The following is an 18697-nucleotide window of genomic DNA, read 5'->3' as shown; positions in this document are numbered from 1 at the left end:
ACATACAAATAGGGGTCTCAGAAATCAAAAATCGTTTTAAAAAGATGTTGTTATATAAGCTAATTTAAATACCTTCAACTAATTTTATTTCTGTCTATATTTTGACCTCCGTGACGAGCTTTTGTCAGTGAAAGCTTCTTTGAGCGTTTTCTGCCGCTTTCATCAAAAAGGCATAAACAGTCGCATTGAAAATTTAGAAATTGAAAGATATATAAAATAAAATTTAATTTATAAAATTAGAAAATCAGTGAAAATTTCCATGGTGAGTTTTAGTTGGTGAAAGCTGCTTGCTGTGCTTTTGTGTCTTACTTTACGCTGCCTGACAAACACGTTAAAAGGAACGATCGTTGTGTTATATGTATTTTGAAAGTCTATATCACAGTGATTTTCCTTGTTAATGCGTTTGCTTAAAAACAACGTAAGTCCAAATTGGTTAATAATTTATTGCTCTTAAACTATACCATTTAAGTAAAAGGAATGGTTGTGGTGATGTAGTTTTTGTTTTTATTTATATCACAGTGGCTGTTCCTTGTAGTGTTAGTTTTTAGAATGGTTTGAAAAGTGAACTTTTTGAATATGTGATGGTTATTTTTGAGAAACGAAAATTTGTTGGTGAAATTGTGAAACGAAAATTCCTATGTTAAATGTATGGGAACCTAAAAATAAAATAGCGACTGCTTAGAGTTAAGCTACGGTGCCTCGCATGAGCGAGGATTTTTTGTTTGTCAATCACAAACATTTGAGGGGGTGAAAAAAAAATCAAAAATTTTTTTTGGAGCACCCTAATATACATACATACAAATAGGGGTCTCAGAAATCAAAAATCGTTTTAAATAGATATGGTTATATAAACTAATTTAAATACCTTCAACTAATTTTATTTCTGTCTATATTTTGACCTTTTACAAGCCTTATAAGTACATTTACAATATAAATATACTTACATACTAAATTTTCAAACATTTTTTCTGCAATTAAATATTTTATAAATTTTTTTTTGTTCATTTAAATTATTTTTTTCATATAAAACGAGAATAATTTTTAGCATGTTTCTTGAAAAATAAGGATAAGTGTCAAAACATGCCATTAAATGTTTACAACAACAATACTACCTGGAAATACAAACCATTAATGAAGGCAGGTAAGGTAAGGTAATGAAACTACAAAGGATAAGCGACACGGTGACCTTTGTTTTTGGTATAAATAGTGGCGCAGCGGTTGACGGATTATCACAATGCAGCAGATCGTCGCAGTGATCGTGTCATTTTAGGATCAAAAGTGAAGAGCAAGTGAATTTCGCATTTAAATAAACAGCAAAATAATATAATTTGAGTTAATTTTACATTAAATTTTTTTATAAATTTAATTTTGCATTTAAACAAAAACCTAAAAATTTAAGTGAAATTTACATTAAAAATATACAAATTTAACTAAATTTCTTTTTTAAAGAAAAACTTAAAAATTTAAATTGAGTGAATTTAACTTTATTAAATATATAAATTTAACAAAATTTCTTGGATAAGCAAAAACCAAAAAATTAATTTTACTAAATTTCGTGTATAAACAAAAAAAGGGGAATTTAAGTGATTTTCGTATTTAAACAAAAATGGAAATATTAACCGAATTGCATATTTAAACAAAAACAAAAAATTTTAATTTTTTTAACTTCCGCCATTTCACTAAAGCAATATTATACGGCAAACTATATTCAGCTGTGGTGTCAACTCCTGTACAATTTTCTGCATCACTGGGTAAAGTTTGTCCTATAATGCCAACAGTATCAAACTACAGCGTGTTCCAAAAGTATGTGTTTCCTTCTAGTGTTAAACAATTTTATTTTTTTAGATCAGTTTTTAAGGCACAGCGTGCAACAGTTTGTTGCGAGACGTTGTTTGAATCAACACTGGGCACAGTGTGCCTTTAAAAGTGGTTAACAGACAGCAGCATACTGAAAAGCGTCTCACAATGACGAGTGGATAGTGTGAAATATATAATAATAAATATATATAAAGAACTTGATGATTTTAAAATTAAACAGCGATTGTCGGCCTAGTCGCTTATTATAGTATAGAAGTCTAGTGACTAGACCGAACACTCGTGCTATAATTTTAAAACAAATACAACTTTAAATGGTCTAAGTGTAGTAAAGTATGAAAGCCACATTCAAGTTACAGGGGAACGCAATTAGCTACTTTGGCAGGCGAGCTTTCAGTGATCGTTTGTCTCATAAAGCTAGGCAACCATTGCAGTTCATTGTAGCGCAATCCATAGTGTTGGTTTGACATAAAAAAGTGTAGTAATATAATTATGATATAAAAAAGTGAAAGTTTTGGGGGTTGAGCTTTTGTTAGTGAAAGCTGCTTGGTGAGGTTTTGTGATGCTTTCAACAAAAAAGTAAGAAATTTAAAGAAATAAATAGTATAAATTTAATTTAGAAGTCAGTGAAAATTTTCGTGATTAGTTTTTTTTAGTGAAAGCTAGATGATTCAACAAAAAGGCATAAATATTCGCACAGAAAAGTAATAATTTCAAAGAATTATATAGTATAAATTTAATTTTGAAGTCAGTGAAAATTTCCGTGAGGAGCTTTTGTTAGTGAAAGCTGCTTAGCGTGCTTTTATGACGCTTTCATTAAAAATACATAAATACTCGCATTGAAAATTTAGCAATTTAAAAAAATAAAAGTAGGAATTCAATTTAGAAGTCAGTGCAAATAACCGTGACGAGCTTTTGTCAGTGAAAGCTTCTTTGAGCGTTTTTCTGCCGCTTTCATTAAAAAGTCACAAACACTGGCACTGAAAATTTAGAAATTTAAAAAAATTTAATTTATAAAATTAGAAAATCAGTGAAAATTTCCATGGTGAGCTTTTGTTAATGAAAGCTGCATGCTGTGCTTTTGTGTCATACTTTTCGCTGCCTGACAAACACGTTAAAAGGAACGATCGTTGTGGTATATGTATTTTGCAAGTCTATATCACAGTGATTTTCCTTGTTAATGCGTTTGCTTAAAAACAACGTAAGTCCAAATTGGTTAATTATTTATTGCTCTTAAAATATACCATTTAAGTAAAAGGAATGGTTGCAGTGATGTAGTTTCTTCATGTATATCACAGTGGCTGTTCCTTATACTTAAAATGGTCACTACTACTTAAAATAAATATTAAAAAAAAAATTATTAAAAATATTGGTGCAGTGTGACTCTTTTCCAATCTCACCTATCTAACCTATACAATTATTGGACTAACTTTGTTCAGTATTGGTGCTTGTTTTCTGCATCACTGGGTAAAGTTTGTCCCATAATTTCATATATAGGAAGCAACAACATAAGTGTAGTAATTTTGAAGTAAATGCCACACAAAAATGGTAGATTTTGTGAAAGCTTGCCACATTGAACTTTTAGCGAAGCAGTTAGCTTCTTTGGTGGCCTAGCTTTGATGATTTATTTGCTCATAAAGCTAGACAACCATTGCAGCTCGTTGCAACGAAAACAACATTAAGTGGTGGAAAAACAATATTACGCGAAAACATGTGAGCTTAAAGCTTTAGTGAAGTGAAAGTGTGCTTTGTTTAGTGAAAGCGTGTTCGTTTAAAGTTATGGGTGAAAAGTGTAAGCTCAAATTGAAGTGAAAAGCTTAAAATTTTAGTCAAGTGAAAGCTTTAGTAAAGTAAATGTGAGTTCAATGGTGTGTGGTGAAAGCTCAATGTTTTATAATATTAATATATAACTAACGACGCGCTAAAAGGAACGTTCGTTGTGATATACGTACACTTTAAAGAATATATCACAGTGATTTTCCTTTATACTGCGTTCGTTAGAAAACAACAAATTAATTTATATATAAAAAATTTTGTGTGCTTTTAGAATATTTTTGTGTGAAAACCGCCATTTAAGTGCAGGGAACAGTTGCTGCGTTGTATTTGCTTTATTTTATAGATACATCACAGTGGCTGTTCTTTATATTCTAAATTGGCTACTCAACGAGAAATAAAAGTTTAAGTGTGAGAGAAAAAAGGAGACAGATTTCCATATAACTTAACCGGAGACATGTATTGATAAGAGTAATAAAGCTATAACAGTGTTTAGAAAGATATTTGAAGTCATTATATACCGATCTTCTTTGTATAAGGAGGACGAGTAGGAAGAAATAGCATTTTCAGTTATGAAATTTAATCAACATTCAAGAAATTTGAAAAAAGCTCTAGCATAGTGAAAGCTCTCAAGCGTCAAATGGAAGCTGCTTAGAAGAAAAACTATATAAAGACACAACTAATACTTGTAATAAATATGAATGAATGTAGTCATCGCATTTATAAAAAAGTTAGATATTATAAACTTAAACATAACCGCTGTTGTTAATATTGATGAAATTTAAAAGCTCTTTTGTTTAAAACAAAATATCTGGAGTACTAAATTGTGATTCTATAATAAAACCCAACCCAAATGAAAAATATAAAATTACCATTTAAGGAATTTTTTAAAGAATTTTGAAAAAGCTCTAGCATAGTGAAATCTCTCAAGTGTCATATGAAAGCTTTTAAGTAGAAAAACTATATAAATACCCACCTAATTTTGGCGTTTGTATAAAGCCATCGTATCTAACCAAAAAAAGTGAAAGCTCTTAAGTGTCGAAAGCTCCTTAGGAGAATTTCAGGGTTTGAATGAAGTCATCGTATTCATAATTGAAAACAATATGAATTCATTACTTAATCTCAAGTAGTTTTTAAGTTATAGCCTTCTAAAGTGTAGTCTTCTTCATTATCTTCTGGCAGAGGATTTTTTTTGAAGACCGGCCTTCTTTACTAATGTCACTAAAGCAGTGAAGATTAGGTTAGGTTAGTAGATCTATCCTAAGAGAGTTCTCGCACGAGCATCTTAAAACGTCGGTCCGATGTGGTACTTATAAACTGCATCATAAGATCTTTACAGATCGACCAAGCGCTTTGAATTTATAACCAATTTGCTTAGACGGCTAATATCAAAGACACAACTGAACTTCTGGTTCGCCGAAGCTAAGATTACCGAGGTCTTACAGCTTCAGTTTTTAAAGGCTGTACGGGAAGGAGAAAGTGCATAGACATTTCCGTCTCAACCTCCACCTACAACTTTGGCAACTATCGGAAAGATTTTAAGCCTTTCCGCATTCGTGTGAACTTCCGAAGGGGAAAAGGGGTGAAAGGCACGTTATCTTATATACCCCAAGTTAGGTTTTACTTGGGTTAACGACTAGACTGCTTCTATGTGCCCAATTGGATGTCACTTCGAGGTACACTTCGACAGTGGAGGACTCTTCAACGCATTCAGAGATCGCGTGTAGCTCGAAAAATATTTAATTTTTTCCAAAGAAAAATTTTACTGATTTTATATTTTTTTCAGTTCCCAAAAACATCTTTCCCTCGACGGCTGGTGGACTAAATCACAGAGAGAGCAGGAAATCGCGCATAGGCACGAAGATGCAGCCTAAGTCTACTAAGTGTTGGATAAACTTTTTCTGCTTGGCTACAGTATTATCTTTTGTCAAAAGTATCGATAGAGCCTGACTTAACCTTATTTTTCTGGCAATGCTTCAACGATGACTGTCGTCGTATCCTGATAAAAGAAATCCTTGAACTTATCAATGGACTATATGATAGCAATGTTACAACATTGGGGTTTTAATTATATTTATTTAAGAGGTTCCTGAGTTTTCTATAAATTTTCTACTTATTTCGGCTTATTTCCACATTTTCAGTAAAACGTAATCTAGATAACTATAATATAATAAAGCTATGTTCCCAAATTGCAAAATTGTACTTGTTTATTTTTTTCATCATTTATTCAGCTCAGCATACGAGTTTTGACAATTAAGTAATGAGACTGATTTTATTGCCGCGCTTGTGGTAAACCGTGACTCGCGGACATCCCAGTCGAAACGTTCCAGAAAGCATGGAAAACATGCTGGAATCGCTGTATACGATGTAGCTGCCCAAGGGGACTACTTTGAAGGGGATGGCAGAGTTGTAGAATAATTTTCAAATACATGGTTTTTATGGAATCAGTCTCATAACTTAATTGTCATACCTCGTATGTATCAGTGCCTAAAAAGACTTAAGATAGTCTATCCCATAGATTCCATTTGAGACACTCGACAATTTCGCTGACAACTGTCGACTATACTTCTACTAGAATATCATGAGCACAGTCCATCAGAACAATTCAAGCCTTGAATCCGTGTGCTTAGCTGCATTAAGAACACTCTTAATGAACTATCGCGTCCATGTGGTAACATCAAAAAATCATAACTGTCATAGTTTATGATATATTTTTAAAAATACAATTGAATATTCCTTCAACAGATATATAAAATATCCGTTATCCGCGTTTTTATTTTATTTTATAGAAACTTATTTTTAGTAGTGTCCACGAATTAATACAATGGAAGGTGAGTTTTGAGTGCAAGCGATACTTTTTAATGTGAAATATAGATGAAAAGAGGAGATTATTAATCGGGAGATGTGAGTCTGTGGGGGCTTGCAAGCGCATAAAATAATATAAACATTTAATATAGAACAGTCGAAGTATATAAAAAAAAAAACTGTTTTCAAACATTCGCCATAAAGCTAAACTTGTAGTATCTCTGGATCGACGCATTTTAGAACTTTAGTTTTTTTTGTTTTTTGTTTTTTGTTTTTTCTTTGGATAGGGATTTGTTTTCGGAAGCTATGCATATAAGTCTACAAGTCATACAAGTTTATAAGAAGTGTACCCCTTTCCATGAAAAATAGTAAGACCGATTTTGGATCCAACTGAAATTGTAAGACAGTTCCCTTAAACAGAATATTTGGGATTGGTGTAAGTTGAGTCTCATCTTCTGGTGCAAAAGTGTCCTTGTTAAGATGCCAGACAACTTTTTGGAAATTATCTTCGTGGTAAAATTCCAGAGCGACGATGGATTTTAAACAAAGTAAATGTTGGGTTATTTTCAGCAGCTACTACATCTAGCTTAGTGAGGTATTGAATTAGACTACCAAAAGTAGGTATACACAATCGAGATAAAAGTTCTATGGAACCTATGGAATCCAAAATCGGTTTTAGCCTTAGGAAACATCTTCAATATTAGACTTTCAAAAATAGTGCTCTGAGGTAAAAGTTTCATAGAATCTATGGTCAAATTTGACAACATCGACTTTCCTCTTTAGGAGCACCTTCATATACTAGAATATATAGTGTAAGAGAGTGCTCGTACCAGAAAATTTCCTTCGCTTTGACTTGACGATTAATAGCCCTATTGATTTCAACATACTTACGACGAAGTATATATAATCATGCATACATATATACAGTTAAAGTACGAAGTATAAAGGCAGGAGTAACAATAATAAATTGTCTAAACTGCCAATGAATATTGGAAAAGGATGTGCGTGCGAAAATCTGTTGCGTGAGCATATGCCTGCGGGTGGCTAATTGCACTGAACGCATACACTTATGAATATATAATATATATTTTTGCACGTATGTACGCGCTTTTCCCCATGGGTGACCTACTTCGAGGGTTTGATTTGCCGTTAATTTCGCTGGGTTCATTGGTTGCAGTGCGTACAGTTATTTCATTAGCTTGCTAAGCGTTAGTTCGATTTCGATAGTGGTGACGCTATGTTTGCTAAAAAGTTAACGAAACACGAGCGAGAGGCTTTGAGGGCGCAACGACGCGAGACGCAGTTGATAACAGCGCGGGCGAGAGCGGATAAAAGTAATTTAGTTAAAAATGTAATATAATATCATATAAAAGTGGTTTAGTTGAAGAGATAAGGATATTTAACAGGAGTGAAGCTTATGAAGCTTTCATAAATTTGAAATTATAAGATAATGATTATTAACTAAAGAAAAAGTTTAGCAAAAAATGTAATTAAGAGACAAGATGAAAATGAAAGAAAAAGCTTCATCATAGTGAAAGCTCTTAAATGAATGAAAGCTTCTTTAAAGTAAAACTTTATAAACACACAACTAATTTCACCGTGGCGAATAAAGACATTTCTTCTATTTCGTTATTCAACAAATTGAAAGCTCTTAAGTGTTAAATAAAAGCTCCTCAGACAATTATGAAAATTATAGTATAACTAATTTCAGCGTTTAAATACAACCATCGTATCCATAATTGAAAATTTAAATTTTATGCTCAATAGCGATATGAATATGAGTAGAATATATACTTATACTTAACTGTTCTAAAAAATATTTATAAAAATTAAAAGCTTTTTTCTTTAATCCAAAAAAAATGGAATATTAAATTGTGGATTTATAATAAACTCCAAACTAACTAAAAAATGTAATCAACTTTCAAAGAATTTGAAAAAACCTATAGCATAGTGAAAGCTCTTAAGCGTCAAATAAAAGCTCTTTGGAAGAAAATGTATTCAAAATACACATCTAATTTCAGCGTTTAAGTAAAGCAATTCATTCAACAAAGTGAAAGCTCTTAAGTGGCACATAAAAGCTTCTTAGAAAAAAACTCTAAAAATACACAACTAATTTCAGGATTTCAATGAATTCGTTGCATTCCTAACTAAAAAGCGAGGTTTTATGCTCGATTGCGATCTGAATCCGTTATTATTAATTAAAATTACAAAAGCTCAAACGCTTTTTTTCAGAAAAAAAATTTAATCTATAGTAAAATTGTGTTTTTTCGCAAAAGAAAAATTGTTAAGACTAAGTAATCTTGAGTCGTTCCTGTTTGGGGAAAACTTTTTGATATTGAAAAACATAAAAGCTTTCGAAAACGACCGTTAAATTCAATACAGTAGAAACGAAACTCTATTCAGCTTTGAGGACATAGTGAAAAATGATTAAAGAAAGCTTTTAAGCTCACTCAGAAAGCATACTTTAGTTCAGCTGCCTTCCAAGTCAACAAAAATTATAGAAAGCTCGGAGTAGTAACAAAAGCAAAAGCTCATTTAAGCTCAAAATATTGCAATATATACTATAAATTTATAAATCTTTGTTCCCTCCTTCTCTTCCCACTAGGCTTTATTTATGTGGTGAATCCGCCAGAAATTCCACGTGTTGCCTTCGGATCTTGCATGGAGCGTATTACGTTGCCTATATCGGGACCAGGTCTCTCATCATTCATGCGCAAAATCCAAGGTGAAGTGCGTGATTTTCCCGGTCCATTCGAGTATGTGCACAGCAAGGAGGCTTTAGATAAGAAAGTAAGTAAGACTATTGTCTCATTCCTTTCTGAAATTCTTTTCCCTTCTTTAGTATCCATCTGCGTATGGTTATTCATCGTTTGCTAGTAAATTGCCACGCCTACCGCCCACTGATATATCACGCTTTCCCCCAATTGGCGCTTACAATGTCGAACCGAAGAAGAAAATCAAACAAGCCGCACGCCCATTCAATATTGGCACGAAACGTGTACAAATAAAGAAACTCGTAACACCATGGTGAGTTAAAGTGATACCGTTACTTTTATTGTTGTATTATATAACACATTTTTTTTGTTGTTTTCTGCAGTCCAGCTGATTATGCGGCCGATCAACCTCGAGCCAGTCTCAACATATGCTCCGCTTTCGGTTCGCGACGTATCATTTGGCCAGCTGTTGCCGTTATTTGCACACCCGTGAATATTGCAAAATGTTCCAAGTGCAATAAAACTCCGGTCGGCGATTATTTCCATCAATTTCAATTGAATTTGGATATGTGTCGTCGCTGCATGAATAAACAGTTGAAAATGTTGAAGCGCTGCTCCACCGATCTCTTCTATCGTGCACGCATGCGCACCGAATTGAGTCTATATCGACCGGTGAGATACTGCGACTTCTTCCACGATCATCAGGGTACGACGGCGGCCATTCAACATATGCCCACATCAACGTTGCGCTATAAAATCAAAACGGAAAATTATATTTACATGTTTAAGAAGCGCTGATGCGTGGCGTCATGAAATGCAACTCTGTGCTACATATTTACATACAGAGATAGATCGTAATCTTTTATAAAGAATTTAGAAAAGCTCTGTGTAGCAATAAAAGCATTTTTGTGCTTTATAAATGCAATTAATAAATATTTTTCTACTAAAACTAAAATGCTTAAGAAAAATTTAACGAAAGCTTTGAACAGTGAAAGCTCTTCCAAAAAGCTTTTGCATAATAATGTTATCAAACTTTGTTGTGAATAATTTTCTTCTGAAAGGAGAAATTTAAACGTTGAGGATCAATTAATACAAGTTACGTTAAGTTATCAAGTTGTAGGTATGGATGCTTAAGAAAAACGGCAGCGAAAGCTTCGAAAAATGAAAACTTTGAAATGGCTTGAAAGGTTGTCAAACTTTACTACGAATAATTTTCACGTCTGGAGTATTTCCACTTAAAAGCACACATTAACTGAAAGCTCTAGAAGTCATTATTGACATTTAGTGAAGATTGATTTTTACGACCTCATTGAGGCTTAAAAACTTAGAAATTTTGGACGATACATTCAAATATGTATAAAGTAGTTAAAATAACCAAAAAGCGTAAAAGCTCTTCCAAAGAGCTTTTGAAAACTAAGGTTATGAAACTTTGTTTTGAATTATGTAAATCTTAAAACAATTTCTAACTGAAAGCTCCAAAGCTCAGTTATTAAACATTATTCGCTGCAGATTAAAGACGAAAGCTCTCCCAAAGAACTTTTGAATACACATTGTTGCGATTAATTTTTATCTAATGAGTATTTCCCACTGAAAGCAAAAATTACTGAAAACTCAAGCCATTATTGATTGTAGACGTTTAGTTTCTACGACCTCTGCAAGGCATATAAGTTCCGAAATCTTGGGCGACACATTCTAATATGTATTAAATAGCTCATATTACCAAAAATCATGAAAGCTCTTCTATAGAGCTTTTCAATCTAAGGTTCGATGTGAACAAATTTCTTCTCAGAAGTGTTTCCAACAGAAAGCACCAAATGAAACAAAGCTCAGGTATCCAAACTTAAGATCAAAGAAAGATTAAAGATGAAAGCTCTTCCAAAGATCTCTTGTATACTGATGTTGTCAAACTTTGTTGTGAATAACTTTCATCTAAGGTGTATTTCCAACTGAAAGCACAACATGACTGAAAGCTCAAGTGGTCATTATTCATTGTTGACGTTTAGTTTTTACGACCTTAGTACGGCAACGTAGAAATTTTGGACGATACAAGCTGATTTGCGCTAAGTAACTCATATGCCGAAAAGGAGAGCTTTAAAGCTCCCTAAAAGTGAAAGTTACGTGCGAGAATGTTCTTAAAGATAAAGTGCTTTAAGGTGCTTTTTATATTATGCATATCAATATCAAGTTAGATTCTGAATGTACAAAAAAGTATAAAGGTTTAAAGCTCGCAAAAAAGTTTTTTTGGATTTAAAATAAAAAGCTTTTAAAATGTTTCGAGAATTACTGTAAACATATGAAGGCCTCCTTAGGGTATATACACAACTTGTGGCTCAGACCACTATTTTTTTACTTTTAAATAAATCTTAAATATGGCATCTCCCAACAAATCAAACATCCGTAATGTGTCAATATTCAAAATTAATTTAGAATTGTGTTTTCTTTTGTTTGGCTTAAAAGAAAATTGTCCGATTTTTTTTCCAATTTCTGGCCTTACAAATTTCGCACATTTTTGGATCATATATTTCTCTCAAAACAGTTAGAGTGACTTTATAAACTTTCAATGTTCTCGGCGGAAGCAGCACTAGAACTAGAAAATAAAATAAATGGTGAAAACTCTATTTTCCACCTAACCTAAAAGTTAACTAATAATTGGAATAATCATTAGAGTTTCCCTATGTCGTTGCGGAGTTTAAAAAGCCCGAAATCGCTTTCGGCTCCGGCACGGAACGCTTCACACGCAAATCGACACTCGATAAAAGAAGAAGAGCAAGAGTGAAGTTTATCATAAGGGAACAACTTGAGACACCCGCTTATAAATATGGCCTATTGCACAATGTAATGTATATATATCTAAGATAACGGTAAAAGTTTCTACGATTTGTAAGTTTACACAATTTAGTATCCCTCAAAACGTGGCTACACCGCTATGGCCAATCGTTCGCCGCGTTTCAAATTGCCACCCGAATCAAAGTATCCTGCACCAAATGCCTACGATTTTGTGAGACCAGAAAAAGCCGTCAAAATGAGCTATCCATTTAATACCAGCGATGCTAGATCTAGGCTGCCATCGGGCAAACCCATCGGACCATCGTAATAGTAGGATGTTGTGTTGGTGAATAAATTTAAAAATACTTTTTTTTACCTTTCCTCGCAGACCTTGCGATTACTATCTGTACCGACGACGCGTCCAGCAAGTCGAGATGGGTTTCGGTAAACAGCGTTACGTAGTACCAGGTTACGCCGTCTTCTGTGGCAATGAAAATAAGTCACGGTGTTTTAAATGCCAAACTCAGCCAGTCGGTGACTACTATCACAATTTCAACGTGCACCTGGACCTTTGTCGGCGGTGTATGAATGCAGAACTCGCAGAGTTGAATAATTGTAAGTATAATCGTTTGAAACGTTCAAGCCGGCTGCGTGAGTTGGGTAAATTCAAGCCGGCGCGTTGGTGTCATTTCTACCACAAACACTACTACGGCAACTTAGCGGTAAACAAGTTTCCACTCACCACTTTGCGCTTGAAAAATCGGGTGGAAAACTACTTGCAGTCATACGACACGCTGTTGAAGTGGTATGTGCAATATTGAAGATCGGCCACAGCTCAAGGCATAAAGTTCAAAGAGGCGGTGAAAATAAGAAAAAGTCAAAATATACAAAAAAAAGAAAATAAAATATATATAAAACACAAAATTGCAAGAAAAAATATTAAAATTAAATAAAAGCTAAAAAAATATATAAAAATTCACAAAGCAATACAAATAAAAAAATTATAAAAACTAGTTCAAAATTAAAAAAAAAAATTATAATATTTAACTGTGTCCTTGAAGATCTTAATTGTAATCTCACATTGTACTCAATGAAAGTAAAAATTTATTGCAAACCAATTATATTGCTTTTATTTTCATTACATGTCTATTTTATAGGTTAAGATTAGTGACCATCAGCAATCTTCTAAGATGACTAAGTTCGAAAGTGAACAGTTTTGTTGTTGACTAGAGTTACAGCCTACATGTTTGAATCTCCGGAATACGAAAGACATAAGCCTTCACATATTGAAAAAAACTCACTGAGACCATTAAACATCTCCTAAGACGACTAAGCCCGAACCTGCCTGGTAGACTCAAAGCGTTTGGACTAAGATATTAGAACGTCAGAAATACGAAATAATCCTCCATGTATTGAAAAATACTTTCTGAGCCCATAAAAAATCTTCTAAGACGACTAAGTACGAAGCAGATTAGTATCTAGTTGACTGAAAGCTTGAATCTCCGAAATACGAAATAATCCTTCAAATATTAAAAAAAACTCGCTAAGACCATTAAAATCTTCTAAAACGACTTAGTCCGAAACTGAATAGTACCTAGCTGATTGAAAATATTAGATCCTAGATGCTTGAAGCTTCAAATATTGAAAGAAATCTCTGAGGCCCTCACAAAACTTCTACGTCGACTAAATCCGAAACTGGATAGTGCTAAGTTGATTGAAAGCGTTGAGCATAGATGTTTGAACATCCGAAAAAAAGTCTCTGTGACAAACATAAATCTGCTAAGACGACTAAGTCCGTGTGATACCTGGTTGGTTGAAAGCGTTAGAGCTAGGATGCTTGGACTTCTAAAATATGAAAAAAAATATCTGAGTTCATCACACATCTTCTAAGACGACTAAGTCCGAAACTGGGTAGTACCTGGTTGAGTCAAAGCGTTGCAGTCAAGTTGCCAGAACCTTAGTGTCGCGAAACCAGGGCTGTATAGAAGGAAGTACTAGGAGGACAAAATATTTATCATAGCCATTCGTCTAGCCCCCTGAAGTAATACTTAGTCCAGTGGTCCCAAGGGAGACACATGAGATGGAAGTAGGTTAGGTTTAGTGGATTAAATTCCCGTACTCCGGCTTTCGATGCTTCCTCCTACGATTACAAACCATTCGCCTAGAAACTAGACATACCCTTCATATAGGAAAACCTTGCGATCGCGCAAGTATGGTAATTATGCTCAGCTTCCGAATGGGGATCGCAAGAGGACAAGGGACAATCACGTGGGAGAAGCTTCAACAAAATGATATATGTATACGTAAAGCTATACTTATGCCAAAGCAAAAAAATATCATTAACAAGGTTCTTGATTCGTTCATCGTAGTTACATTGAACTATTTTACAATATTTTTGTGAAGTTTCTCGAAAATAAAAATCAAAAAATGCTTCATTACAAATTTCTTTTTTGGCTCGGACAGTCATTAGAGAATAGTTGTGTTTCATTTCGCTCTTAGCCGCGGCGTTTTTATACAACTTTTGTAAATATTTTTTTTTATATATTTTTTTTTATAAAAAAAATTGTGTGTGGCCAACAAAATGTATGATACTAAAGGTAATATTTCGTATTTTACTAAATCGTCATGCTATCACATCTAATTGTTCTAAAATTGTTGCAGAGAACTTCGAGTACGTTGTTGAACTACCTAAAACACCAGATCTTGCTTTCGGTACTAAAAAAGAGCGAAGGAATACGCTCTGGCCCTACGAGCCGAGAGGCAGCGTTACATCTCATTGGTCACTTTTGTCTTTTAGCAGTTTAAACAAAGAGGTGATGATGATGATTCCAAGAATATTTACTTACAAATTTAAAAAGCGAATAACGAAGTTAATTTGAGAAGGCGACCAATAAAAATGTCGATTGCGATTCGGTGTTGGAGAGGTCAGAAGAGCTTAACGTAACTTAATGACATCATGACATGATATACATCCGAAACTCTCCCAAACGACTCTTGAACGTGCCTAACTTTCTGTATATATAGGAATGTTGGATAACCGCATAAAAAAGTCGAGTCCGATTGTCGTGAGAAAACTTCGTCGTTCGCTTTGGTAACTTTAATGAATTCAAAGAAATAAAGTTATTTTTTTTCCCAGTGCCCCTCAAAGTTAGGCTGTTCGCCGCTTGTTAGTCAAACCCCCCGTTTTTCCAGAGCTAGATACGACGATAGCCCGGCTGTTGGGCAATACCTCACAGAAGGTGGCAAACCAATAAAGCAGTGTAAAAAACCATTTAATGTTGGAGCTGCTTTAAGTAAGGAGCCAACATTTCTGACACCTCCGTAAGTATTCATACTTATTACTCCACGGTTTTTGAACTCTATCCAACCAAACTAATACCGCTATACATCAAACACTCTCCCTTATTCTCTAACATTATCTAAACATATTCGGATCTTTTTCTATCGCTACTCTTTCTTTCCCATCCAGCCCAACCACTTATCCATATCACATAAAAGTACCCGATCGTCTCAAGTATTGTCTCGCTTTCGGCACACGTCGTGTAATTTGGCCAGCAACGCCGGTTTTTTGCAGCGCTAGAAACTATATGAAATGTTTCCGTTGCCAAGAACAACCCGAAGGTGATTACTATCACAACTTCAAGTCGCAATTGGATATATGTAGGCGCTGTTTGAATAAGGAGGTGAAGGAGTTGCGTCACTGCAAGACGGATGATTACAAACGCAAGCTAACGTTAAGAGAGTGGAGTGAATTCAAGCTGGTGCGGCATTGCAGCTTCTATCATTTGCATAAGAGCGGAAATATGAAGTCAACGCTAATGACAAAAAGCGATTTGCGTAAGAAAATCAATAGGGAGAACTACTTATATCAATATTATCCGGTGTGGGATAAACGATACGTGTGAGATTGTTGGCTGTTGATGTGTGAAGAACGCGAGCGTTAATAGAACACTCGCTTACCTTTGGAATATTTTCGTATGTATGTATGTGTTAAGGTCTGAAAAGTTTGGTATACCAAAAAAAATTACAAAATTAAAAAAAAAAAACATTAAGAAAACCAAAAATATACAGGAAAAGAAATAAATTACAACAATGTAATATACTTTTAAATAGTTGTTTTCACTGAGTAACGTTTTAGAAATATTTCGGAGGAGTTGGCGCCAATTGGAGATTCCAAGTGTGACCGGGTCTCCAAAGGCCGTGAAATGCAGTTCAAGTACAAAAGAAAAGTCAAAAGTTTATGATTATTGCCGCCTGTTTATGATATTTTTTTTTTTCGGCGTCCTCTTCTTTATTAAAGAATATCCCTAAATAAATAAGCTTTATTTTAATAAAAAATCTAAGGTTCTTAAGCTATGCTTTCCAATTTCGGGCAGAAGTTCAACTATAGAACAACAACACCAGAAAGCAGTGTTTGTTATCACTTTCGCTTACCAACCACAAACACAAAATATTAATCTCCGGGGCCAGTAGGCAGCTGTCTAAGAGAAGACAGTCCGCGCTACGTAGCAGATTTAGAAGCCGACTCCTGCTGCTATTGTCAGCGGTTTACGGGAACTGTGTGCAAAGTATGCATTTTTCCAAACGGTTGATGCAGCTTATACGCAATTGCAGTAACAAAAACAAAAAAGAGTGCAGCCAACTCCAAGAACGAGTTGAGAAGCTGAGCTCTGCTGCCCACGCTTGAAGGTGTCAACCGAAAAAAATGCCCACTGAAGTGAACTGCATGTAGCTGTATAATAAATTCATGATGTTGGGCAATTTATCCACTTCACAGCAAGTCGCTATCGTCAGCAGAAGAGAAGCTAGTGGCCGGAAGAAGTTGAAGTGCATGAAGCGCTGGATGCGCATATGTGTGTGTATTTCGGTGTATGCGGGTGGTAGCAGTGCTAAAATTGGCTGCAGCGTAGAAATTGGCTGCAGTCAGCAGCGTAAGACAGGCAAGTTGCTAACAATTAAGCTGACCAAGCGTATGGACTGTTGCTCGCTGGTTGGCGATACAGTTGCTGTAGCTTGAATTTGAATTTTCGCTGAGTTTAGTTGCTTCCGGTGCGGTGTGTGCTTGTTGTGTGTGTAGCGTCCGTCTTAGCAAACTATGTAAGTTATGCAGCATATAGAACTGTTATTTTTAGTGGTGGGTGGAAATAAGCTTTCGGGATCCCGAAGTTGATCCCGAAGTTTCGAGTTGTTATTATCTCAACAATTTTTTTTGAGTCAAGTTTCTTAAACGCTGTATTTTTTTATTTTTTTTTTGTTTTATTTTTTTTTTTTTAATTTTCGGGATCCCGAGATTTCGAGTTGTCATTATTTTAATAGTTTTTTTAGGATAATTTTTTAGCCGACTTTGCTTTCTTTTCTTTTTTTTGTTCCTCCTTAAACATTTCGGGATCCCGAAATTTCGGGATTAATCGGGGGCTTTGTGATTTAATGCTAAAAACATACACGGATTAGTTGAACATTTTTTTGAAGTCAACTTTCTTAACCGATGCAATTTTTTTATTTTCTGAGGTTTTTTATATTTTCGGTATCTCGAAATTTTGGGATTAATGAGTTTATTCGGGATTTAGTGCTTTGATACGTATACATATATGTACACAATAAAGTGGCTGCTTAATTTTGAAGTATTTAAAATTTTCGGGATCCCGAAATATCGGGATTAACGAATCAACTCGTACTTAATGCTTAAATAAATACAATAGTAGTAGTTTGTTGCCAGTTTTCATGCTTGATTTTTACATACCAAACATTTTCGGGGTCCCGAACTTTCGGGATTAATGAGTTGTTTCGGTATTTAGTGCTTTAATACATACACTGTAGAGTGGCTGCTTGCTCTGAAGCTTTATTTTTACATACCATACATTTTCGGGATCCCGAAATTTCGGGATTAACATGCTGTTTCGGGATTTAGTGCTTTAATACATACACATTATGGTAGCTGCTAGTTCTCACGCTTGCCTTTAACATTTTCCAACATTTTTCTTTCCTCCGTGCCATACAAAAATCTGGATTAGTCGCTGACCACAGCTTTTCGAAAGGAATCCCACACAAATAGATGTGCAGCTATATACACATGTACGTGTATGTATGTATGTATATACGAGTATGTATATCTTCCCAGACACATTCTGAATGGAAATTAATCGCGAAAACTGCGAGGAAAAATTTTGCTGCCCACGCCGAAAAGAAGGGTACAAAATGTAAATTAGTCAGTGAGAGTGTTCCTAATCCTTTTCGCCTTCACTTTCTGTCATTCAAATTAGTAGGTTCTCGCACAAAGTGAGTGAAAAGTGCGTTGTATATGTGTGTGTCTGTGTGCGCTACGCTGTGATTTACGATGCTGCTAAGCGGTGCGTGTAAACCACTTGAATCTGTTTTAACCAACTTTCAGGCGCAGCACGCAAAAAGAATATGTTAAAAACATTTTTTTTGTGCAAAACAAATTTGGTCACTTTAAAATCGTTCTTGCGGTTAAAACTTCCACATTAGCCTGCGCGCATTTTCATTTATTCATGACGGCGCTTAAGCGTGCACTTCCTGTCGGCTGACGGCGGGCTCAGCGGTATTGCCAATCACACCATGTGTAGTCCATGGCCAAATGCGTTGCCACGTTTGACAGGCGTTGCAATAAAATTATAAAATTAGTGGAAAATTATAACGAAAATTCTATTGGAAAAGGTGTGCACCATTTCCACATTCCACTTAACTGTATTAATAGCCATTGGTTATTCGCAGTTAGCGCTTGAAAATTAGTTGAACGTGACATTCAAATTAGCTGTTAATGGTTGACCATCGCAGCGTATGCGAGCACATTATTTTTTGTAATT

The 18697-nt window shown here is 34.7% G+C and overlaps 3 protein-coding genes across 4 annotated transcripts; all 3 read left to right on the top strand.

Annotated features, from left to right (window-relative positions):
- Positions 1–6288: 6288 nt before the first annotated feature.
- Positions 6289–10062, top strand: LOC105226654 (uncharacterized). Of its 2 annotated transcripts, none has more exons than XM_011205645.4 (4): positions 6289–6419; positions 8999–9183; positions 9236–9420; positions 9491–10062. In XM_011205645.4, the coding sequence occupies exons 1-4, from the start codon at positions 6413–6415 to the stop codon at positions 9903–9905; spliced, it is 792 nt and encodes a 263-aa protein (XP_011203947.2). In that variant the 5' UTR covers positions 6289–6412; the 3' UTR covers positions 9906–10062. The 2 variants fall into 2 exon arrangements, with proteins under 2 accessions (XP_011203947.2, XP_029406226.2); XM_029550366.2 differs by lacking the exon at positions 6289–6419 and adding an exon at positions 7573–7727.
- A 1436-nt stretch (positions 10063–11498) lies between these two features.
- On the top strand, positions 11499–12985 carry LOC105226653 (uncharacterized). The gene is made up of 4 exons (XM_011205644.4): positions 11499–11713; positions 11773–11942; positions 12007–12197; positions 12262–12985. The coding sequence occupies exons 1-4, from the start codon at positions 11668–11670 to the stop codon at positions 12692–12694; spliced, it is 840 nt and encodes a 279-aa protein (XP_011203946.2). The 5' UTR covers positions 11499–11667; the 3' UTR covers positions 12695–12985.
- A 1292-nt stretch (positions 12986–14277) lies between these two features.
- LOC105226652 (uncharacterized) lies at positions 14278–15975 on the top strand. Its single transcript, XM_011205643.4, has 4 exons — positions 14278–14470; positions 14535–14686; positions 15010–15194; positions 15343–15975. Exons 1-4 carry the CDS (start codon positions 14455–14457, stop codon positions 15776–15778), a joined length of 789 nt encoding a protein of 262 aa, XP_011203945.1. The 5' UTR covers positions 14278–14454; the 3' UTR covers positions 15779–15975.
- The last annotated feature ends 2722 nt before the right edge of the window (positions 15976–18697 follow it).

The sequence above is a fragment of the Bactrocera dorsalis genome, chromosome 3, assembly GCF_023373825.1.
Source record: "Bactrocera dorsalis isolate Fly_Bdor chromosome 3, ASM2337382v1, whole genome shotgun sequence".
NCBI classification, from domain to species: Eukaryota; Metazoa; Arthropoda; class Insecta; order Diptera; family Tephritidae; genus Bactrocera; species Bactrocera dorsalis.
Note: the sequence above shows the minus strand (reverse complement) of the source record. Positions and strands in the feature narration are given on the sequence as shown.

Coding starts and splice junctions, on each gene's coding strand:
- LOC105226654 (XM_029550366.2), top strand. CDS start 7,631: ATGTTTGCTAAAAAGTTAACGAAACACGAGCGAGAGGCTTTGAGGGCG. Junction 7,728..8,998: donor GCGGGCGAGAGCGGATAAAA/GTAATTTAGTTA, acceptor TCTTCCCACTAG/GCTTTATTTATGTGGTGAAT. Junction 9,421..9,490: donor AAGAAACTCGTAACACCATG/GTGAGTTAAAGT, acceptor TGTTTTCTGCAG/TCCAGCTGATTATGCGGCCG.
- LOC105226653 (XM_011205644.4), top strand. CDS start 11,668: ATGTTCTCGGCGGAAGCAGCACTAGAACTAGAAAATAAAATAAATG. Junction 11,943..12,006: donor AATATGGCCTATTGCACAAT/GTAATGTATATA, acceptor TACACAATTTAG/TATCCCTCAAAACGTGGCTA. Junction 12,198..12,261: donor GGCAAACCCATCGGACCATC/GTAATAGTAGGA, acceptor CTTTCCTCGCAG/ACCTTGCGATTACTATCTGT.
- LOC105226652 (XM_011205643.4), top strand. Junction 14,687..15,009: donor TTAGCAGTTTAAACAAAGAG/GTGATGATGATG, acceptor TTTTTTTCCCAG/TGCCCCTCAAAGTTAGGCTG. Junction 15,195..15,342: donor CCAACATTTCTGACACCTCC/GTAAGTATTCAT, acceptor TTTCCCATCCAG/CCCAACCACTTATCCATATC.